The sequence below is a fragment of the Emys orbicularis genome, chromosome 25, assembly GCF_028017835.1.
Source record: "Emys orbicularis isolate rEmyOrb1 chromosome 25, rEmyOrb1.hap1, whole genome shotgun sequence".
Classification (NCBI taxonomy): domain Eukaryota; kingdom Metazoa; phylum Chordata; order Testudines; family Emydidae; genus Emys; species Emys orbicularis.
This window is the reverse complement of record NC_088707.1, coordinates 4,726,708-4,751,104: the sequence shown is the minus strand read 5'-3', so window position 1 is coordinate 4,751,104 and position 24,397 is coordinate 4,726,708. Positions and strand designations below refer to the sequence as shown.

The window sequence follows — 24,397 nt, the reverse complement described above, 5'->3', positions numbered from 1 at the left end:
ACAAAAGGTGTATTAGAATGGGAAAAAGTACAGAGGAGGGCAACAAAAAATGATTAGGGATCTGGAACAGCTTCCGTATGAGGAAAGATTAAAAAGACTGGGATTATTCAGTTTAGAAGAGAGATGACTGAGCGGGGAAACGATAGAGGTTTATAAAATTATGACTGGTGTGGAGAAGGTGACTAAAGAAGTGTTATTTACCCCTTCACATAACACAAGAACCAGGGGTTACCCAATGAAATTAATAAGCAGCAGATTTAAAACAAACATAAGGAAGTACTTCTTCACCCAGTGCACAGTCAACCTGTGGAACTCATTGCCAGGGGATGTTGTGAAGGCCAAAAAAGAATTAGATAAATTCCTAGAGGATAGGTCCATCAATGGCTATTACCCAAGATGGTCAGGGATGCAATGGCATGCTCCTAAATCTTTGACTACCAGAAGCTGGAATTGGATGACAGGGGATGGATCACTCAATAACTGCCCCGTTCAGTTCATTCTCTCTGAAGCACCTGGCACCGGCCACAGTTGGAAGACAGGACACTGGGCTGGATGGACCATTGGTCTGACCCAGCATGGCCATTTTTATGTTTTTATGTAGATGGGGAAACTGAGTCACAGAGTGGGGAAGTGACTTTGCCTAAGGTCACCCAACAGGCCAGTGACAGAGCAGGGAATAGAACCCACGTCTCCTGAGTCCCAGTCCAGTGCTGCGCAGGACTTACAAAAACACATTTATTTTGCCACTCAGTAGATGAAAACTCATCGCAGGTGAAGAGAGGGCCAACAGTACTGTAGGGAGTTTGTATCGACGGGAGTAAGCACCAGCTCCACTCTGAACCCCACCCTGCTGCCAGTCGCATGCCCAGTCCCATGGCCTCTGGAAGAGGTGAGGCGTGGGTGGGATTTTATGTCGCAGAGATACAACAGGACCTAACAAGACCACGCCACTTTCTAATGGATGCTGCATCCGTGCAAGAGGCATGTAGGTTCCAGGTGGGAACTTTGGGGGGGGGGGGTTCCTGGGAGAGAGTCCTAGTTGTTTCTCAAGCAAGAATGGGAGGAATAGGGTGAATAAGGCAGCCCCGAGGCTGATGGGGGGCACGCCCTGATGCTCATCCTGCTGCATGTTGGGAGGACATGAGCTCTCAGCCAATCCGGAAGCAGCAGATGCCCTCGCCCTCCACCCCCTTTTGGGATGCTGCCATTTCCAGCTATGCCCCACTCACCTCCTTCCCCTTCTTCTGCTGCCCACCCCATTGCTCGGGCTTCAGCTGCCCGGCCCTCTTAGCCACAAGGCCTACAGGGCACCCCCTGGCCTGACTGCAGCGGGGGGCTGGTCCAGCTAGTGGCACAGGGCAGAGCCTGCACTCACCCCAGCAGAGAGCAGCGCCTGAATCCACCAAGCCCAGCTGCTCCCCTGCCTTGCCCAGGTTTAGGACCCCATGCAGGAGCCGCTTCTCTTCCTGAGCTGTGATTCCAGAGGCTCCTGCTGGCGCGCGCAGGGTCACGCCAGATACCCGAAGTCACCAGGTGCAGCTGTCAAATCTCCCCGGGGCCCTTTTAGCGAACCGGTTGGCAGGAGGGCAGCATTGCCAGCAATCCCCGTGTGAGCCCTACCGAAGCAGGAGGAACCGGGACCGCCGGGGACATGACGGCAGCTCAGTGCCTGGAACGCCGGTGTCCCAAAGGACCCTCCGCGCCTCTGTTACAGATCTAGGTGCTGTTTTCAAATGGCTTTGCTGAAGTCCCCTTAAGCAGAGGAAGCACCTGCGTTGGTAACGCGATGGGGAGCTCACAAAGGGCTCAGGGGGTGCCCGGGCCCTTGAGAGGTGATTCGTGCCTTCCCATCGCCCGGCCCGGCCCAGACACGGACGGATGATTCCTTAGCGCGGGCGGCCGCCTTTGGCTGGAATTCTGTGCTGCGACTGCAGCGCGTGTAGACGAACCTGAGCGTGTAGACGTAATGAAAGCAGCGAAGCCGCGGCCGCATGGGCCGGACAACCCCGCCCGGGACCCTGGGTACGTGCTCGAGCAGCCAGCCTGTGCTGCTGAGGGGCCACTGCTGTTTTCATGGGCTACGTCCACACCTCTGCCTGCAGCGTAGCCAGACCCACCGTCACAGCTCTGAGCGTGGAGGAAAGGGGGCTTTGTGCCCTGGGGTTTCTAGGCTGGTCAGGGGCCGAAATAGCCCTAACTTATGGCAGCACCGCCGGCAGGCGGCATCCCCTGAGCTCGGTGCTAGGGAGAGTCCCAGGCCCGTGCCCTGCACTAGAGTTTGTGAGAGGGTCACAAACCAGCCAGCCTGTGTGTGTCACCGTGACAGCACTGAGCGGCTGCGGAAGGGGAGAGCCTCTCTCCTTTCATCGCTAGCCCAGAGCTGAAACGCAGCAAGCCCCAGAAGTTCCCTCGCTACCGTACGTCCAGGAGAACACATCCCCCTGTGTGCCGAGCTGGGCCTGGAGCAGGCGGGGACAGAGGGCTCAGGGAATGTGCGGTGGGATATACAGCTTGCTGCACCTAGCGCCGTTCCAGCCCAGATCAACTATCCAACGTGGGTGGATTTGGGGTCGTGGCCCACTCCTTAAAGGACAGGCATCCGTAACACCACACACACACACACACTTTGTCGGTAAGCTCGGCACAGAAGCCAAGCACTGAACAGATCATGGCAGCTGATCTCCTGGAGATGGTCAGGGTTGTTATTCTTGTTTAGCTCTTTTCATCAAATGATCTCCAAGGGCTTTACAAAGGAGGTCCGTGTCATGGGGAAACTGAGGCACGGGGCAGCAAAGCGACTTGCCCAGGGTCATGCAGCAGGCCAGTGGCTGAGCTGGGAACTGAACCCATGTCTTCTGAGTCTCAGGCCGGCGCTCTACCCCTGGGGTCACACCGCCTCCCCACTGCGGTGCATGGCAGTGGGGGAGCTTGCCCATGCTGTCCCTGCCCTGCGGATAACGGGGAGCTATAACGCAGTCTGTACTACGGAGACACCAGCAGAGGCAGCACTGCTCTCCCCTCCTGCTGACCCACACTGGGGGCCAGTCGCTAATTACACACAGGTAGTTACAGACCAGGCTGCATCAGAGACAGCGATGCTCAGCGCCTGCACCGAACCGCTCAAGCTCAGCGGGGAATCTCCGCGCCAGGCACAGACAGGGTCTTTCCCCCCCACTCGGTTCCGGTGCATCCAAGCCCTCCGACGGCATGAGGCGGTATGACACGAACATGATCAATTCTACAATGCGTGGAGCTACCATGCAGCCCCCGTCTGGCTGCCACTCTAGGCTTCAAGCCCCAGCTCCTGGTAACAGCCTGTCCAAACAAGGACTAACCCTCAATACCTGTCTCAGCCGTGTTATCACAAAGCAAGCTGTAGAAACGCCTGGGGCCGGGTTCTCTCCCCCAGTCAGAGCCAGAGTTTCCCAAAAGCTCAGCACATCGGGTGCCCCTGGGGTGCTGGGTTCTTGGGAGAATCGGTCTCTTATTTAGGTGCATAAACAGCAACTGAGCTCGGCGGAAGATTTGGGTGCTGAGCCCTTGGCAATCTGGCATACGTATCTACACCCACCATCACCGCGGTTTGCGCCAGGCTCCCAGCCTCACGCTGGGGCTACCCATGGCAGGAGGGCTATTGGGCTGGTTAATAAAAACAGGGGGGGCAGAAACGCCTCCCTAAGAGGCAGCCTGGGGCTCGTCGCTGGGGCGAGGGCTGTGGTGAAAGGTTTGGCCGGTGTGATCTATTTCTCAAGGTTCCCCCTGCACCCACAGGGAGGGAAGAAGTGCTCTGGAGGGAGGGAAGAAGTGCTCTGGAGGGAGGAAGCCCAGAGCCGAGGAGGCCCCGAGCAGGGTGTTTAGGGCCCGCAGAGTCCAGGTGTGCAACGGGCATTGGTGCTGACCCCCGCGGGCCAGGTAGGGAGCAGGGGGGGCTTGGCTCTCAGCTTCTACCCTTCGCCAGCCCCTACTCACAGCCCCAACCCAAGTGAAGGTTGGAGAGAACTGGGCTGGGGTTCCCCCTCCTCCCGCATGTGCCAGCTAGCCCCCTGGAGGACAGATCCATTGTGGGGGGGCTCCCTGGTTCCTCATAGAGAGGATAAATACACCCCCGCTGCATGCCCATTAGCCCCCACCAGAGATCAAATCCCCCCCATGCCTCCAGCTCCTCACACAGGTAAATCTGCTCCCAATGCTTGTCCCCTAGCCCACCCTGAGGTCAAATTCCCCCCCCCCCCGTGCCCCCGTAGAGAGAGGCTGTGCATTCACAACCCTGGGAGAGCCTGGGGAAAGCCTACTGCTGCTGGCAAGACCCCGACCGAGCCCACCAGCCCTTTTATGCATGAGGTGACTTCACTGCCAGACCCCACCGCCAGGCCTGGGCTAGAGTTCACAGAGCCCCTTGAAAGGCGGAGAGGGGGGGGGGGGGGAAACGGTGCCCCTTACCTGATCCCGGATCCTGTCCTGCTGGCCTCGGATGGCCGGGGCATGCTGCGGGTACTTGTTCTTCAGGTGGTCCATGAAGGCGTCTCGCTTGCGGTCCATCTCGGCCTTCTGCGGCCCAGAGAGGGCCTCCAGGCTCTGGGCGGCGATCACCGTGTGCCGGCGTTCCGAGGTGTGCACCAGCCCCACGTTGGAGAAGCGCCGGGTCCCGTTACCCAGCGTCCTGTATTCCCGCGGGTACTCCGCATCGTCTGCCGAGATCATGTGTGTGCTAGTCCTCTCGGGATCTACACGGGGTGGGGGAAGGGGAGAGAGCAGAGCTGGGGTCAGGGACCTTCCCGCCAGCCCTCGGCCTGAGGCCTTGGCCGTTGGGGCGACCGTCGAGAGGGGCCAGGGCGGGGCAGGAAATCCAGCAGTTACTGTTCTGTCGGGGCTGGCAGCCAGGAACTGAAGTGAGGGGCTGATAGCACTGGCTGGCCGGGGGCAGGGTCCACGTTCCAGATCCTCCAGCCAGGCCCCCCAGCCAGGCCCTGCTAGTTCAGCCCTGGGGTGCCCCTGAGCAGAGCTTGGGCTGGACGGCTGGCGGCCGTACAATGCCCAGGGGATAGGGACTAGGGGCCTGGCTCGCTGTTACCCTGCACAGGTACGCTGTGACCTCACTGCTATTTTTAGCACACTAGCTCGAGACGAGCTAGCGTGGGTCTCTACCCAGGCTGGGAAGCAGACTCCCAGCTGCAGTGTAGACTGTGTGGCAATGTTCATTGCTACCCAAGGGGCAGGGCATGGGCAAGGCAGGCAACCACCAGACTTCATTCACGTGGCAGCCCCGTTCTCCAGAGGTGAACGGCCGATGCCTGAAGCCCGAGTCCCACCTTGCTCAGCTCTCCTAGCTGGCCCCGGCTAACGGCAGAGCGACCCCACCCACAGCGACTGAATAGAGACAGAGGGGCACTAAGGGCAAATACTCTACCCAGGCTGCTCCACCCAGGGTTCTTGGCCATGCAATGCACCCCAGCTTCTGGTACCATCTCGGTTTGGTGCCCAGGAGACAGAGCAATCCACTAATTGGATTCTCAGACGGATCAGATTTAAAGGGGCGCTGTCCAGTGGTCGAGACTGGGGAGGGGGGTCACACCTGATGAGGAGGCATTGGCCGCTTTGTAAATCTCTCAAGATGGGTTGGATCCATTCGCTGCTCCGCTACCAGGCAGCAAATGACATCAACAAAATACCGAGGGGCCCCAGTGAGCTGCCCAGCAGGTGGGAATTCAACTCCCTCCTTCATCTCTGCCCAGGCTGGGGAATTAGGGCTCGCCCCCTGCAACCGGGACCTGATTTCCAGACGAGTTCAGCTCCCATCGAGGCATCTAAAGAAGGGGCAGGTTCTCCAAAGAGCCCAGTCCCCAAGGTGGGAGGAGGGGGCAAAGGTGCGGGGGGGGGGGCAGGGACAAGTGACTCAGGAAGGAGATTATCTAAGCTTCTAAGGGGGATGTGTTTTAAACCAGCAATGGAGGTGAGTTCTAAACCTGTGGTGACAGCGTCTCTTTAAATCGCCTCTTGGATAGAAGCCACATGAAAAGTCCTGGGCTTGTCCTCGGTGACCAGATGCCAGCAACAGCCCCCCACCCCACCCCCAAGGCATTGTCCCTTTCCCACCTACGCTCCCCCCCTCTCTGCTACTCATTCGGCCCCCAAAAGAGGGCTTGGTGTCTGAGGTGCAAACAGAGGGTGGGTGGATTTCAGGCTCTGGAGAAGGGGGCAGGGTCGGGGGGGATTCTGGCCTGGGGGGGGAGGAAAGAGGGTCAGGGGCTGCAATCAGGGTTTTGTCCTGGGACAGATTGCAGCAGAGGGGAGGGGAGAGGGGAGGCCGAAGGCTGCAGGGCCGCCGGCCTGGCACAGCGACAGACGTGGACAGAGGGGGACAGGACAGGGGAACCACAGAGACCACAACGTTCAAAATAAAAAGCTAACCCTCGACTTGAAACCAAAAACAGTCAGAGACCCATGACGGACGAGGGCCCGAACGCTGCTCCGGAGCAGAGACACACAGAAGGACACAGACAAACGGACATACCAAAAAGAAAATGAAATGCAGGGCAGTGCATGGGGGAGGGAGGGGGACTCCGCCGGCACCGCTCTGAGGCTGAAAGGTCCAGCTGGTGAAAGCAACGCGCTCCCCACCCGGCGACAGGCGCCTCTTCTCACTTTCACAGGCGCACGCTTCCTGCAGAGAGACGCCGCCGGCACACCAAGGCCCAGGGAGACCCCTTTCTCAGCCAGCTCCCTGCTCCGGCCTCACCCCCTTCCCGAGGTCCCTCAGGCCCCAGATCTCTCTGCAGGCTCGTCCTCAGGGTTCACCTTGCCTGCTGCTGGGTCTTTGTCTCTAGCAGATCCCAGATCTCCCCGGCTCGCCCTGTGCTGACAGAGCTCTAGCGTTAGTGCCAGAACCTGTCACCACCGGGAGTCCCCCCACGCCCCCCACACACACGCGCCGGCGGCAGATTCTCAGCATTCAGATTAGGAAAGCCCTCTCAAACCAGAGCAAACCGCCCCTGCCTTGGAAGCATCTAGACCGCAGGGCGACGCTCCACGCACAGCGGGGACCTGCCCCTACACCTCTAAGGCCGGCCTCTGCAGGCTGAACTGGGAAAGCATTCCCCTCCGAGATCCCCTGGAGCGCTCAGCCCCCACAAACACGAGACCCTGAGAACACAGCTCCAATGGGCAGCTTAGCTCTCCCAGACGGAGCCCCAGCCACGGTGCCTTGAGCGACCGAGGTGGATAGCGATGGATTGTTACAGGTGCCTTGGGGTTAAAAAACACTTAAAAACAAGGTGACTGTAGCCCGCGATAAAATCACAGACAAGAGAGGAAGGATAGTCTTGTGCTTAAAGCTCTTGGCTGAGACAGCTGGACAGAGGGCTGAAGGAGAATCTCCACCAGCTGTTAACAGTATAGTGCCTATAACACATAGGCAAGCAGTGATTCTCACCACCAGGGGGCAGTGTTTGCATTGCAATAAGTACATTGGTCTTGGGTATTTATATGGGCCCATTACTGCATTATGTGAGCCTCTCACAATCCATAGCGTATTCATCCTGTGAGGTAGGCCAGTGCTGATATATCCATTTTAGGGATGGCAAACTGAGGCACACAGGTGTTAAGTGACTTGCCCAAAGTCACGCAGGAAATTGAACCCCGAGTCTCCAGCTAATGCCTTAGCCATCAGCCCAGCCTTCCTTCGTCTTTGGCTAATAGACTGATATTTCTATAGCCATTTCTACCCAGAGAGCTCCAAACATCAAAGCACTTCATGACACCCCAGTAAGGGAGGGAAGGATAAATTAACTCTGTTTTCATAAATGGGGAAACCGAGGCACAGGACGCAAAGTAACTGGCCCAAGGTTCCCCAGGCAGAGAGTAGGCAACTGAATTCAGCTTTCCTGGCCCAGTGTTTGGGACCCCTGGACCACGTGTTATTTCTGTGTCAATCGCCCCATCAGTCAATGGTCATTTGCAGAGTGCGTTTGTCCCTCTTTTTGCAAAGGAGGAGGATCCCATGGGGGTGGGGGACCGGCAATCACACAGAAAGTAAGTGGGGGGGGGGAGGCAGCTTGCCGGTTTGCAGCCATGGGTAATTCATTGGCTGCACATTGTGATTTTAATTTCCAGTGAGTTGTGCCGAGCCTACTACACAACGCGAGTGGTAATTAATGACTGGAACTCCCTGCGTGCGGAGATCGCCTGGAGCTTTTCTGGGGTTTGAAAGGGGAGGGCAGCTTAGGGTCTGTCTCCCCTCAGCGAATTCCAGAATGCCTGTTAAATCCCCACCCCCACCCCGCCCAGCTAAGGTGACTCCGACATCTCCTTTCTTTTCCTTCCCTCAGCACCTCCTCCCGGCCTGCTTAGCTGCCCACCCCCTCCACAGCAGCCCCTCCTGGCCCCTGACCCCTCTTTCCCCTACTCTCCCCAGGACACTGCTCACTGCAAGATGCCGTGCTCTCCACCCCCCCACGCAACCCACCCATGTCCCACACCCTGCCCTCCCCTGCTCGATCCCACCCACCCAGCATGCCTTGGCCTAACATGGGTTCGTGCACACGCTTCGGGGAAAGCAGCCCCAGAGGACCCGTCCAGGCAGCAAGTCTGGGCTGCAGCAGGGTCCCTCTGACAGCCTTTCACCCTGGCCTCCTTGAGGCTCGCTCAACTGGGCCGCTGGAAAATGGTCAGGGGAACGGCCTTCTCTGGAGCTGTCTGTGCCAGGCTGGGGCTAGGACCGACACCCGGGTGCTCAGGAGAGAGATTCGGAAAAGCCAGCCCAGCTGCCCAGCTAGCCTGGCCTTGAAAAGCCAGGGGTCACCTGGCAGGCTGGTGCCTGATCTAACGGCTAGTGACAGCACCGCCGAGCCAAGGCAGCCGGGAGACGCTCTGGCCTCTGACACGCTCCAGAGGGAAAGTCCAGCAGGGACTCCAGCCTCTGGGAGAATCTGCCTCCATCTCCACGTCTCCTGCGTGGAACCAGGCGGGGAATGGAGTTACCGGGCTGGGATTCGGCCAGGTCAGGGCCCAGTCTCCCAGCTACGAGACCGAGCGCCCCAGGTTCCTCCGGCGTGGCAGATTTTCAAGCTTGGGGAGGTCTTGACCGAGAGAACCACGGGATCTTTCGTGATCTCATGTCAAAGCCTTGCTTTACCGCTTCCAGTAAAGGACTACACGCCCCCCCCCCCCCCCCCCCCACACACTGTACAGTGCCCCCTAGCGCCAGGCCGGGCATTGGCGCAGTACTGATGCAACACCAATGCTCATGAGCTCCCCGTGTTGTTGCACTGCCCGCTCCTACAGTGAACGTGTCATAGAATCATAGAATCTCAGGGTTGGAAGGGACCTCAGGAGGTCATCTAGTCCCACCCCCTGCTCAAAGCAGGACCAATCCCCAACTAAATCATCTCAGCCAGGGCTTTGTCAAGCCTGACCTTAATCACCTCTAAGGAAGGAGATTCCACCACCTCCCTAGGGAACCCATTCCAGTGCTTCACCACCCTCCTAGTGAAAAAGTGTTTCCTAATATCCAACCTAGACCTCCCCCACTGCAACTTGAGACCATTACTCCTTGTTCTGTCATCTGACACCACTGAGAACAGTCTAGATCCATCCTCTTTGGAACCCCCCTTCAGGTAGTTGAAAGCTGCTATCAAATCCCCCCTCATTCCTCTCTTCTGCAGACTAAACAATCCCAGTTCCCTCAGCCTCTCCTCGTAAATCATGTGCCCCAGCTCCCTGATCATTTTTGTTGCCCTTCTCTGGACTCTCGCCTTGCCATTCCATGATGTAACCCACGGGAGGTGTAGCGCCAGCCAACCAGCATCCCTGCGTGGGGCCATACCCAGCTGGACCAGAGGCAGCCCTGGGAGGACTAGCCGGGCTGTCCAGGCATCCCCAACTCTGTCCACTCCACGGGCAGCCAGCCTTTGGGGCATGTCTCACTGATGCACGAGGCAATGCAGTGAGTGGAGGTCTCTGTCCCGGTACGAAGCTGATAGCTGCTCCCCGTTCATTAGACACCAACGTCACATTCTGTGCAGCAGTGCCCAGCCTGGAGCGCTACTAGTGCCCATCAGACCGGCCCCTCTGCTGCGCCTGGGATCTCAAGGGCTTTGCAGACAATGCCTCTAAGCTCACAGCGCCCCTGGGGCCTGGGTACCTATTCTCAGCCCATCCTCAGGTGGGGAGAGACGGGGTGACTTCCCTAGGGTCACAGAGCAAATCAGCAGCAGGGCCGGGAGCAGAACCCAGGAGTTCAGGCTCCCTGTCGTCAACCTGTATTGTAGAAGCTAGAGAGGGAGGAGGCCTATTAAGCTGCCTGATTCCGCGCTGGACTAGGCCCTACAATAAACAATCAAAGAGAAACGCAGAGCCTGGATCCTGCAGTGTGGGGAGATGCTGCAGCACTGCTAGCAGGGAGCGGCTGAGGACAGCCTCCTAGGGAGATACCAGGGAAAGGTGGCCAACCTTACAGGATAAATAAATGTGTCAGTCTCTAAGGTGCCACAAGTACTCCTGTTCTTTTTGCGGATACAGACTAACACGGCTGCTACTCTGAAACCTTACAGGATAATCACTTATCAGTCCCAGCAGGCACTTCCACTACAAAGTCATTTCTAAACCCGACCTAATTCGTCCCCACACTGCCCCATGGCAGGGGGAGGTTCTCCCTCTGTCTCACAGATAGGGGAAACTGAGGCACAGAGCGGGGCAGCAACTTGCCCGAGGCTGCACAGCAAGTCACCGGCGTCATCGGGACGAGAAGCCAGGTGTCCTAGCCTTCCTCTCCAGCCACTCCAGCACGCAGCCTCCTTACCGAGACCCGCTTTCACGGCTGAAGCAGGATCGTGCGAGAGAGCCCACGATCGTGCAAGAGCAGCCAAGCCGCTCCGGAGGCAACACTGCCGTTTCTGCCCAGAAACCCTCTCCCCTTCCTTGGGCGGTTGGGGGGGGTGGGGGAGGAGGCAATGGGATTGCAATGGAGCTGCGGCCTGCCCTGCGCTGGCCTCCTTTGGCCGGCGATAGGGTAAGCTCGTGCTGCAGTCCGGGACGCTTCTCCCTGCTTGGGAGTTCAGCAACAGCCCTAGGAACGGCACCGTGCCAAGCTCCCGCCCACCGATCGCCAGCGCATCAGCATGCAGCTCCCGGCTCCCTAATTACACGCTCCGCTGGTGGAACGCGCCGGCTTGCTGGCTCTCTCCCCATTGCTAAAAAGAGTTATTTAAAAAGCCCTGCACGATCCGCAGGCAGGGCAGAGCCACGCTGCTCAGGGCTGGGGGGCCCCGCTGCTCGGCAGGCCTTCCCCCACCCCGGCTCCCTGCAGAACCGCCCGTGCACAAGGGCTCTCGCTGGGGGTCCGGCTGGAACCGAAGGGAAAGGTCTGTCGGTGCCATTAACCCCAGGAGCCACACATTGGTACCCACCAGCGCGGCAGTTAGAGGAGCAGTGCCGGGCGAACAGTTCCGGCAGGTAATCCCCCCTCCGGATCCCAGCTCCCCTCGTCTCCAAAGACAGAGGATGACGAGCAAGTGGAGGGGGCAGTACCCCCGCAGGCATCAGATCCTGGGCGCCATCTCCAGGCCAAGCTTTGCCAAGCCCCCCATATTATTCCCGCCCCCCCATCTTTTTCCCCATGGCCAAAGCTGCTTGCAGAGGCCTGTGGCTGTACCGCTTTGTGTGGGGAGCCTTGCAGCTCTCCCAGACTAAACAAGGTCAGGCTGAGTTTGTATGTGGATGGGAGACCCCCGGGGCCTGGCTGTGAGAAAGGAGCTAACCCACATGTGGTCTTTCACGATCCCATAAGAACAAGGGTGTTACCCGGGTTTCCTGGCCAAAGTGAAACTGGGGTAATTACATTCCACTGACCTAAATCCTCCCCGCCCAGCAGAATTTCTCTTTTCTTCCTTTCAAGCTCATGCATCCTACGGTCGTGAGATGTTCCAAACAGCTGCCATGCTCCACCCTAGAGGTGGCTGCATGTCAGAGAGTGAGGAAAGCGATTGATTAGTTTGTCAGGTGCTTCCTGAAGCTGACCCCAAGTTAGGTCCTGGAGGTGGGATAAGTGGGAGCATAGCAGGGAAGGGGGGTGCTGCAGCTAATGGGTGCACCACAAGGTCGGCCCAGTCGATGGTTGTATAAGCCTGAATGGAGGGAAATGGTACCTCCAGCTTCTGAAACCACCTCTGCTGCTCAGCCACTGGACCCATCCTCTCCCACCCAGCAGCCAACACCTCTCAACTGCCTGCCAAGCCCTTTGGGTGATGGTGCCCTGCCCAGGCCTGGTCCTGCTGGCTGCAGGGCCAACTCGAGGCAGCGCATCCCGCCACCCTGAGAATAATTAAACAAAAAAGTTTAAGGAGAGAATGTTTCTCCTTGGCGCAGACAGCCCAGGGCTCCAGTGCACGGGCATGGGCTGCAACGGGCCTGGAGTCCAGGCGTCCCGCGCAGCACCAGCCTGCCGCGGCGGCCGCAAGCTGGGCGGGGGGGCTGCCTTTGCAACCTGTCTGTACAGCGCCTAGCGCAATGGGGCCCCGCTCAGCGTTCCTCCGGGCTTCCCTACCAGCCGTGATAACTCATGCATGATGACAAGGAGAGGAGAAGCTCGGGCTTCCCAGGGTAGGGAGGTTCTTGGGGGCACGGGACCAGGGTGATATTTTCATTCCTTCCCCCAAAGAAAACAGGAGACCAGAGCCAGGCCAGGAAGGGGCCCTCGTTAAAGGTGCAGCAGAGACGAGGCGGGTGGCAGCCCAGGCCTGGAGTCTTGCAGCCTCAGGGCCGGGGACATCATCCGCGCTGGCATCTGCTGGGACGCAGCCTTTGAGCGGGTCCCCATTTCCAGCCCAGCCCTGGCTGCGGGTCACCCGGGCGGTAGCTCCACAGTCCTGACCGCCGTTAACCCTTTGCTGCCCCCAAAGCCGGGAGCGATCGTCGGGCCTGGGGGAGGATGCTCAGGGCTGGCCGTGAGCGTGAGAAACCCTCCGGAGACACAGGGCACAGCTGGGTGCCCTGTGTGGGGACCTCGCAGCTCGCATCTGGCCTGATCGGCCCTCGGTGGGGGAAGCCGTCCCCCGCCCAGGTCCCAGCACCCGTGGAGAGGGCTGATCTCTGCTGGTCTGGTCAGCATCACCCGGTCCCCGGGGCTCTGCTGACCCTTTCCTGACGAGAAAGGAGGAGAAACATAACTAACGCCACACGAGATGGCTCCAGCCACTGGCTCTGCTCTGCCACGCCTGGCCACGAAACCGGGGGGGGGGGGCGACACCTTCCCCGACACAGGCTCCCAATGGCCTCCCTGCTCCCCAGCACAGACTCCCCCCAGCCGCGTGGCTGGTCCAGGCTCTCGCTGGGGGACGATCGCCGAGGAGGGGGCGCTGGGGCCAGTCTGCGCGCTGCCTGGCTGACCGCACCAGAACAGCCCTGCTGCACGACGGCCAATGGGCCCCGAACCAGCCTCCTGGAGCGGGGCAGGGAAGGGAGACAGGACGGAGTTACCTGCCACGCCCCGGCAGCGCTCGCTTACCCGTTGGCTAACACAGGATGAGGGCCGAGCTGGCTTCGGGATGGTGCCGCTGTGAAGGACGGATGGCTTCCAGGTCACAACCCCCACCTTCCTGGGGGTGGTGGGCAGGGGAACCCCCACCCCACACACGCCCCCCCTCCCTTGGCAGGATGGAAAGAGGCTCCTTGGCAAGCAGTAGAATCCCCACGAGGACAATAGCAATCCCCCGGAGAGTCCCGGCGTCTGGGGCGAGGCCCTGCTCCCCAGCAGACGGTGGGTTAAGGAAGCTCCCGAACTCTCCTCTGACTCATCCATCCATCGCCCTTACCTGCCGACCAAGGTGTCTCCCCGGCCACTGCAGGGGAGCCACGCCCCAGGGTCCTATGGGGCACGTGCTGGGGACACAGCCATGGCCCCCTCTCCCTGTGAGATCTGCCTGAACGCCAGGCAACCGCGCCAGCCCTGCTCCTCGCAAGCCTCAGAGAGACACTGACTCCTCGGGAACCGTGCGCACAGCCCCAGCGATCACTCTCCTTTTACATCTCCCCGCCCTCTGAGGATCCCACCAAAAAGCCAGCTAGCCCCATAGCGCCAGCGCCCCGCGAGATGTGCCGGGGAGGGACGGCGCAGAGGGTCCCCGGCGGGATGTCATCAGGGGCCGCTCGGTGGGGATGATCAGCGAGAGGATCTTTCCAACACAGTTTATTACTGCAGCTTCATAAATCTTCATGAGGCAGCGAGGCTCACGCGGGCCGTGAAAGCAGCGGCCGTTAGCAGAACATGAAAAATAGTCCGAGGGAGCGAACAGACGGAAAAGGGGAAGGACGCGGCGCGGCGGAGAGAGTGCATTTGGAGAGATCGAAACCCCTCGGCGCTACGAGATTCCTCCCTGCCCAGCCATTAAGGAAGCAAGAAAGAGAAAGCAATGCACTCGTCTCCCTCAGAACCACTGCAGCTGTGGAGATGCAGAGCCAGCGGGCTTTTGCTGGCTGGCTGGAGTTCCCTGCTCTGGAGATAACCCCTTCCACGCTGGGCTGCCTGCAGGCCTGCAGCTGCTTCCCCCCCCAGCTCCCTCTCCTCTCCTGCCACCGGCACCACCAATCCTCCAAAGCCCGGGAAGCGCTTTCTCTTTCTCGGCGCAACTTTGCTGCTGCAGGGTCATGGAGGCACCTGTGCCGGCCGTCCTGTGCCAGGATCCTTCGCGCCGTTGCGGTCCGTCTGGTTAAACGAGAGAGGCGGGAACATGGTCGGAGTGAGGGAGCGATGGGAGAGGGGCAGATCCCCGACTTGGAGCGTTTTGACAGGCCGCACTTCTCTGCGTCTGTGCCAGAGAGCTCACCCGGTGCCTCTCCCTCGGGGCTGGGGCTGCCCAACGGAACAAGCTGGGCAGAACCGGCTCAAGCAGCCCTGCGCTCGGAAAGCCGCCTAACCGGCACAGCTAACCCAGCTGTCTGGCGGTTCAAGCCGAAGGGCAGAGCCAGCTGTGGGGAGGGCTGAGATGGCCTGGCTGGTTTTTCCGGCTGGAGGGCCCCAGACCCACCCCAGCTCGGCTGAGACATGCTCTGCCTTGCTGAGGTTTCACCCTATGTCCATGCTGGAGCCATTTGAAGCCACTTCAGTTGTGCTTGCGACACACGTGGGCGTGTGGGTGCCAGGCGTGCTTCGAGCGTGCAAGGGGCACCCCGCGGCGCTTGGAACGGTACGTGGCTCGAGTGTGTCACGGCCTCCTGCGGAGAGATGCTTCCAGCAGGGGCAGCCCCAGCCCGTGGGGAACGAGACAGGGACTTGGCTCACCGCGCTGCTCTAGGAAAGTGAGTGAGCTCCCCCGGCCCACAGGCACTAGGGGATCTGTCCTCTCCTGCCCGGGCTCCCTCACGCTCAGGGCTGGAGTGCTGGCTAATGGGGACCTGCTAGCCCCACTCACAGCTACCAGAGGGCCAGAGCCAGGTGCCAGGGGCCCTGCTCTCCTACCAGCCAACCTCTGCCCGCTAGTCTAGACAAGGGCAGGGTAGGGACGGGGGGCCCCTCCATGCAAGTGACCCAGGTTTTCTCCGCTCTACCATGGGCGGCATCAGTGGCAGGATCGTTGGCGACCATTAAACAACGGTGGCACAGACAGGATCCCACCCAGAGGAGCTGGAAGGCTGATGATCCTGGGGGACACCAGTCAAAGCCCTGCTGGCGAGATGGCGCCCATTAGGAACTGGCACTGAGACAAGGGGCAGAGACGCTGCCGGAAAGGGCAGTCGAGTCAAACCGTCCAGCTGGCAGGAGATTTGCTGCGGGAGACCTGGTAACGTCTCCTTTAATGAGCGATCTGCGTGGGCACGGGGGCAAAATAATACCCCGGCCTTCCCTTGACAGTTAAACAGTTTGGATCTGCGAATCACTGGGCAGGGGACAGAAGTTACTATGAGGCACCCCCCTTCGGAACCAGCTCTCCCCAAAATGCAGCCCCAGAAACACCCTGCAACTGCCCCTTGCACAGGGCGGCTCAGGGCAACATCTTTCGGCAATGCCCTCCTCTAAACCCACCTTGCACTATTTCCCCTTGTATTGGGAGCCTTGCCCAGAGGGCTGTCTGTCCCTCCTGGTGCCCCCCCCCCCCAGAGGAGTAGATTGTTTTGCTACCCAGCCCCTCGCCGCCTGCTGCGATTCCTGGAAAGGAGAAAGTATTTTTATTACCGCCATTAACAAGCGTTCTGGGACAGCAGCTCAGGCAACAAGCCCGTCAGGAGAGAGATCCATAGCAACTCTCGTCCCGCTTCTGGGCGTCATCCACAGCCAGTTACCGAGCGTCTGCCTCCGCCTGCCCTGCGCGCAGGACCCCGCAGAGGCTAGCCGGACTCACGCACGCTGGGCAGGGCCACTGAAGTCAACAGGCCCTGCCCCTCGTGCCGCCGCTTACACCAGCACTATCGGATCCTCCTCCCACTGTGCAAATGGCGACCCGAGGTCCCCGGCAATGGTGAACTGGGCCCGTTCCCAGAACAAGGCGCTACTCCGGGGAAGGACGGCCGCATCTTAACGAGCACGTTCTCGTCTTCACCTCGGCTAGCCACAGCCGCCTCTTCTAGAGGGCAACGTCCAGACGTACTATGCCACCCCAGAGTGCTTGCCTTCAGCACTGCCCGGCCCCATGGGGTTAGCCCCAGTCAGGCCCTGGGCTCTGCCCTCCCTTAGCCCCTGGGCTGTGTGCAGGAGGGACCTGGGGTGGAAAACTGTTCACACACAGCTCCTGCCAAACCGTCTTCTCCAGGGGCTTGGCTGATGGCCAGAACAGTATCCCACAGTGGCTGAGACGAGGCCGCAGCCTTGCAGCTCGAATGGGTGTAACTGTCCGTTGAGTCCAACAGACGCCGCCCTACGCCAGGGTAGGAAGGCTGGGCTGGAGGGGCAGGGCACCAGACTGGGAGTCAGGCTACGTGGGTTGAACTCTTTGGGCAAGTCACTAATCTACCCTATTCCTCATTCCCCCATCTGTAAAAGGGGGGACAACGCGTCCCTCCATCGCAGGAACGTGACGAGCAGAGATCCAGGAACGGCTGCAAGATATTGCAGCAATGGGGCTAACCAAATACCAGACACACCCACTCGTCTCTCCTTGCCCGGGCAGGATTGGTCCCCGTTGGACATTGACAAGTGCTTTGTCCACTCTGCTGCTGATTGACCAGCTGATCAGAAATTCTCCATCTAGAGCGATGCTCAGACCCCGGTTTAGCCGCTGCGGCTGCGAGAGGCCAGACTGAGCATCGCTGCCCGATTATCAGCCGCCATAAAGCTTCGCCTGGGACTCACCGACAAGCTTTTTCTTTTCTTTCCCCAATCAAAAAACATATTGAAGAGCAAATCAGAATGCAAATGAATCCGATGAGGAATGCGAGCTCCCATTATCCCATCACCCTGCCACGCGCTGAACGGAGCTGATTAGTGCCAACCGTGTTCAACAGCCGGAGCTGTTTATTTAAAGTCAATCTGCAAAGAAACGTGGCCTGGCGTTGGCTTCGGCGGCCGCAGTCTCCTTTCTGCTGGAAACCTGACATAAAAGCCTCCAATTTGTCCCTAGAGCAGGGAGGGGGTCTCAGCCTGGGGGGCGGGAGCCCCAGCAGGTGAGGGGCAGGTGCTGGGGATGGAAACCACGCGGCCCTGCCCTTATTACTAAACAGGAGGAGGTCCAGTCTAGATCCCAGCGAGCTGGGAGGGGATTCCAGGATGGAAAGTGAGGCCCTGGCATGGCAGAAGTGGAGAAGAACTGGCCTGTGATCAATCTGGCCATTGAGAACCAGACAATTGTACCCTCTGTCCACACAGATCCTCTTGGTATCCAGTGGGGCAGAGGAACTGTTGGCTAATTACACTGGTCTACAATTTTTGAGAAGTCGTCTGCTTCAGAGATAAAATGTGCTATTTATTATGTATTTTGATGTGCTGAATTCAAATATGACAATTAAAACAACTGATTGGCTACTGTTTCTAAGATATTTAAGTTTTTACATTTTATATCTATGTATATTGTGTAGATAGTAGAGTTTTAATCATAAATTGTAAACCTAGGTCTTTTCATGTGTTTATGGTTGCTTTACATGATAATATTTCACCTATCCTGTTTATGTAACACTTTAAAAATCAGCAAAAGGGTTATATAAATAAAATTTATTATGAAACAAAAGGCAAAAAACTATTATGTACATAGTTTAGTCCTATTCAGTGTCTACTCGGCGCTTCTTGGCTCTCTTGTATTCATTAAATGGAGCATCTCTTGTCACTGTCCAGCAATATTCTGCAAGCATTGATGGGCTCCATTTGCCCTGATAGCGTTTCTCCATTGTTGCAATGTCCTGGTGAAATCGCTCGCCGTGCTCGTCGCTCACTGCTCTGCAGTTCGGTGGAAAAAAATCTAGATGAGAGTGCAAAAAATGTATCTTTAGTGACATGTTGCAACCAAGGCTTTTGTATGCCTTGAGGAGGTTTTCCACCAACAACCTGTAGTTGTCTGCCTTGTTGTTTCCGAGAAAATTTATTGCCACTAACTGGAAGGCTTTCCATGCCGTCTTTTCCTTGCCACGCAGTGCATGGTCAAATGCATCATCTCGAAGAAGTTCACGAATCTGAGGACCAACAAAGACACCTTCCTTTATCTTAGCTTCACTTAACCTTGGACATTTTCCACGGAGGTACTTGAAAGCTGCTTGTGTTTTGTCAATGGCCTTGACAAAGTTCTTCATCAGACCCAGCTTGATGTGTAAGGGTGGTAACAAAATCTTCCTTGATTCAACAAGTGGTGGATGCTGAACACTTTTCCTCCCAGGCTCCAATGACTGTCGGAGTGGCCAATCTTTCTTGATGTAGTGGGAATCTCTTGCACGACTATCCCATTCGCAGAGAAAACAGCAGTACTTTGTGTATCCAGTCTGCAGACCAAGCAAGAGAGCAACAACCTTCAAATCGCCATAAAGCTGCCACTGATGTTGGTCATAGTTTATGCACCTCAAAAGTTGTTGCATGTTGTCATAGGTTTCCTTCCTATGGACTGCATGACCAACTGGAATTGATGGCAAAAGATTGCCATTATGCAGTAAAACAGCTTTAAGACTCGTCTTCGATGAATCAATGAACAGTCTCCACTCATCTGGATCGTGAACGATGTTGAGGCCTGCCATCACACCATCGATGTTGTTGCAGGCTACAAGATCACCTTCCATGAAGAAGAATGGGACAAGATCCTTTTGACGGTCACGGAACATGGAAACCCTAACATCACCTGCCAGGAGATTCCACTGCTGTAGTCTGGAGCCCAACAGCTCTGCCTTACTCTTGGGTAGTTCCAAATCCCTGACAAGGTCATTCAGTTCAGCTTGTGTTATGAGGTGTGGTTCAGAGGAGGAGGATGGGAGAAAATGTGGGTCCTGTGACATTGATGGTTCAGGACCAGAAGTTTCATCCTCTTCCTCTTCCTTGTCTGACTCAAGTGAGAATGATTCTGGTGCATCAGGAACCGGCAGTCCTTCTCCGTGGGGTACTGGGCGTATAGCTGATGGAATGTTTGGATAATGCACAGTCCACTTTTTCTTCTTTGACACACCTTTCCCAACTGGAGGCACCATGCAGAAGTAACAATTGCTGGTATGATCTGTTGGCTCTCTCCAAATCATTGGCACTGCAAAAGGCATAGATTTCCTTTTCCTGTTCAACCACTGGCGAAGATTTGTTGCACAAGTGTTGCAGCATATGTGTGGGGCCCACCTCTTGTCCTGATCTCCAATTTTGCAGCCAAAATAAAGGTGATAGGCTTTCTTAACCATAGTGGTTATACTGCGCTTTTGTGATGCAAAAGTCACTTCACCACAAACATAGCAGAAGTTATCTGCACGGTTCACACAAGTACGAGGCATCTCTGCTCACTTTGGCTAAACAGAAATGTGTCCCTTTGCAAAATCAAACACTGATAAATAAGAGAGCACGACACTGTATGATTTCTAGAGCTGATATAGGGCAATTTGTTCAGCAGAGTGATGTAAGCTTCGTTATGATTGCATCATCCATGACTTCTAGGAATAACATGATGCAATTCATATAATGTATGACGCAATACCAGCTTCAGATTGCATCATTCATTGTTTTGCCTAAAAAGCAAGTATTGTCCAAACCCAGTCATAGATTTATTCATAGATCCAGTCAAAGATGTATTTTAGTCATTTCTGGTTTAAATTGAGATCCCTTCCCTTTATAACTCACTTATCCTCCGCCATTCCCAAGTCAAGGGTCGTATATACTGACCCAATAGCATATCTTCAAAACTAGAGCCAATCAACAATTTTAAGCATCATTTTCGTTCTCAGTGACCCAGAATTAGTAAAGTTTGACTACATTTATTTCAGAAGCATTTTGGCTGTAGAGCAGTGTTATATTGCAAACATTCAGGTCGTTACCCTCCTAACACTAACCCATTGCTCTGGGGTAGGAAAATAGCAGCATCTTCACAGAGCGGGGACTGAGGCCCAGACTCGCCCGAGGTCACACAGGGAATCTGTGGTGGAGCTGGGAACTGAGCCCAGAGACCCCGAGTGCCTTCACCGCAAGACGCCACCTATTTCCCGGCGCCTGGACGGATTCAGCCTGAGCCGAGTGCTCGTACAGTCTGATTTCAGTGTGCCTGTTGAATATCACACCCCATCCCCAGCACACCACCACCCAGACGGCACCTCGCACAACGGGGCACTGGGGCAACACCGAAAACCCCGGAAGAATAATGCGTATTATGAAGTCAAGGAGGGAGGTGCACCCAAGCACCTGTGACGGCAGTAAAATTGGTTGCCCAGCTGAAATCTGAAGCGCTCCAATCCCCTGGGACCGGCTTGTATGGATCCCTATCTCCGAGCCTCAGGAGTCACTCCCCTGCGCTGCAGAGATCCAGCCAACCGGGCTGCGCCCAGGTCTATCTCTGAAGCACCAGCCCTGGAGACTGATCTAAAGGCTAGGGCTCCGGAGACGGGAGAGCAGCGGCCGCCTGCACTGGAGGAGAATTGTCAGCAAACGCATCCCCCTGCCTGGCAGAGATAAGCACAAGGAGGAAATTAAACAAAAAAACCCACCAACCCGGCCCATCATACAAACCCAGCTACCCACAAACAATCACTGCCAAGCCAGCAGCCTCTCCTTACATAGCTCCGCCACCGCGCCCTTTGCTCGAGGACTGCAGGGGGTGCCCCAGGCCACAGTGTGCATCTTGGGGGAGGTGAATGGGTGTCTGCAGGGGGTTGGGATAGTGAGGGGTGTTTGGACGCACATCCACAGCGAACTCTCTGTGCTCTGTGCGTGAGCCCGAGCAGAGGCCGCGCACGTAGGCTTGTGTATGTATATTTTGCCTGCTCGAATGGGTCTGTCCCAGCACATGAGCATCAAGAGAGAGTTTGTGTCCTTAAAACAAATGCAACCCGCCCCCTGAGCCCCAGGGCTGCCTTATTTGAGGAGGGAAGAGCAATATGAAGAATGAAAGCTCACAGACGTCTTGCACGATCCATTCGCTCCTAGAGCAACGGAGATCTGGGGCTGCATCTCCTGGAACAACTCAGGTATGGCCAGATCAAACCAGGGGCTGGATCCTGTCTCCAGCTAGAGCCAGTGCCAGATGCTGCAGGGGACGGTGCAAGAATCCCCCTAGAGGACAACTATGGAATAACATGACCACTGGGGAAGTTCCTTCCTGATCCCCAGCAGTTAGTGGAGGCCTTAGGCCCTGAAGCATGAGGGTTTACAACCCTTAGACACACTTTTGTTAGCCTCTCTATGGTAACCGAGGATGCTATCATTGTCTTTATAAATATCTCCTCCTTTCTTTAATCCTACTAAGCTTTTGGCCTCGCTGTCTTGTGGCAGTGAGTTCTACAGGCTAATTTTACATTGTGTACAAAAGTGTTTCCTTTTAAATCTGTTGCCTTCCCATTTCACAGACAGGTGACATTTATCTCCCCCCCCTCCCGCCCGCCCGCCACGCTCTGCCTCCTCTCATCTCCAAACACCAGGGCAAGACAAGATGCCATCTCCCCGGGAAGGCCCGGTGACAATGAAGCAACGACACGTATGAAATCATACCCGTATGCAGAGATGTCAAAGCACTTTACAAAGAAAGGGGCTTTATCTACCTTTGGGGGAAACTGAGGCACGGAGACCTGCCCAAGGTCATGCAATGAGCCTGTGGAAGTGCTAGGAATAGAACCCAGGTATCCGGACTCCCAGCTCAGGATCCAAGCTGCCCCCGCACTGGGAAGAAATCTCCCAGTCAGTCACCACTGTGGTTACCATCTGCCAGATGCTCAGCGGCCTACATGCAACGAGTTGGTGGGGCTCAGCCCAGTTCCCAGGTGTTTGGCCATTAAAGGTGGCTAGATTAATTGGGCCTCCTCACTGGCAGCCTCAGAAGAGACGCCAAGGACTAAAAGGCCATGGATACTGCCCTCTCCTCAGCTGTAGAGGCCAGATCCTTCCTGAGCAGGGGGGAGGCTGTCACGGAGTATGGGGGGACTCAGGGCCCTGCACCCCTGGCTTCCTGCGATTCACCATGACTCTCAGCCAGCCAGTAAAGCAGAAGGTTTATTTAGACAACAGGAATACAGTCCAAGACAGGTCTTGCAGGCGCAGACAACAGGACCCCCTCAGTTAGGTCCATCTTGGGGTCCCCGGGCACCCTAGCCCCCTTGGGAGGTCAGAGCCCCGTCTGCCTCCCAGCCATGGTCACTAGCCAGCTCTGAAACTCTCCCTTCAGCGACCCCTCCCACAGCCTTTGTTTAGTTTCCCGGGCCAAGGGGTCACCTCGCCTCTAACCCCTTCCTGGGTTCTCATGTTACATGCTCAGGTATTCTCCGTTGGTCAGTCTCCCATCCCCCAATGCAGACTATCCTAGCCACACTCCCCTGTCAGCATTCAAAGATCACAGTAAGAACAGTCCCAGTTGTCACAGAGGGTGGGTGATGTGGGGGCCCCGGCGCTGCCCTGGCGGGATCTGCTCTGTGGTTCGTGGCCTTCGCTCTGCAGCTGGCACGTCTCAGCAGCACAAAATCCACGTGCCGCTCTTCAATTTAGAACCCAGCTGGGTGGGAAGAATTCTCGTCTGATTGTCAAACCCTTCATGGAATGTAAATCCCCTACAGCCGGCAGCACACAATGACAGCGACTTCCATCTCCCAGGGCAGCACTACCCCCTTCCCAGATGGGGGCACCAAGGCAGAGGAAGGGGAAGGATTTAACCTACCTCTCCCAGTCACTGGCAATGCTGGGAAGAGAACCCAGGAGTCCCAGCTGCTAGCCCCCCTGCTGTAACCACTACCCCACACTCCCTCCAAGCTGGGCACAGAACCGTGGCGCTCCAGAGGCCAGTCCTCCTGCTGTAGCCACCACACTGCCTCCCCAAGCTGGGGATAGAACCCAGGCATCCTGGCGCCCAGCTCCATGGCCAAGCTGCCAGGCGAGGCTCTCTCCAAGTGCTGGGTTTCCTGCAATACACAGCTGTGCCCCCTTGACAAACTTGAGCACTGACTAGTCAAGTGCCTTCCCAAAAGGCTTTTCCAACATGCAGGATTCCCTGCTTCCATGCCCCCAGCCCTGACCGCACAGAGCGCCCGGTCTGGTTGCTCAGCCTAGCCTCCGTGGCAGCGAAAAGCACGAAGCCGGCCCTGTCTATCCTAAGCCTTGCCCTGTCTCATCGGCTTAGCGTTTCCACTCGGACTTCTGACAGCTTGCTCCACGTGGGTAGCTACTTCCACCTTCATCTCAGTTTTGTTCAGGGTCTGCTAGTCTAACGCTCGGCAGGGTGGAGGGGCAGGAAGTGCAGGGGTGGGGGTGGGGGACACTTTCGCAGGTGGCCCCCTGTGGTTTCCATTGGAAGGGTCCTTCTCCGGTGGGGGTGGGACGCAGAATGGCGCAGGAGCGCACAAAGGCCTCTGCAGCAGGCCTTGCTTGCAGGGCAGAGATGGGGACTTTAAGCAGCTTTCGAGTGACTTGTCTCGCTGGAACATTCAAGGGCCAGGTGCGGTGGTTCATAGGCTCTGCGGGACGCAGCGTGGCTCTGCTTTCGGCTCGCTGCCCGGCAGACACGGACAATGCAGATCAGCCCGGCCAGTCCCTACTTGGCCCTTTCTCTGGGGCGTCGGATGCACAGCAACGGCGCAGGAGCGGCTTTGGTGCCGTGGCCTGCCCCCTTCCAGGGTGCTCAGCAAACTGCTCTGCCCAGCCTCTGTCATCCCTTCCTGGCAGGCGAAATGGAATCTCCGCCAGGTTATGCCTTCGAGAGATGGGGATCCAAAAAGCTGGATTTCGCCCTCAGTGGCAATCAATGGATGCTCGGGATCAACTTCCCACCTTCCCAGCCAAATCGCCGCTGCTCTGGCCTACAGTTGAGGCTCAAGAAAACTCAGCACACATGCT

The 24,397-nt window shown here is 57.1% G+C and overlaps 1 protein-coding gene across 1 annotated transcript in view; it reads right to left on the bottom strand.

The window, feature by feature from the left end:
* Window positions 1-24,397, bottom strand: part of SRCIN1 (SRC kinase signaling inhibitor 1) — a 157,306-nt gene that overhangs the window by 89,065 nt on the left and 43,844 nt on the right. The window contains exon 2 of the mRNA XM_065422641.1: window positions 4,441-4,724. Coding sequence (XP_065278713.1) covers window positions 4,441-4,701 — 261 coding nt within the window. The 5' untranslated portion in view covers window positions 4,702-4,724. The remainder of the gene's footprint in view (window positions 1-4,440; window positions 4,725-24,397) is intronic.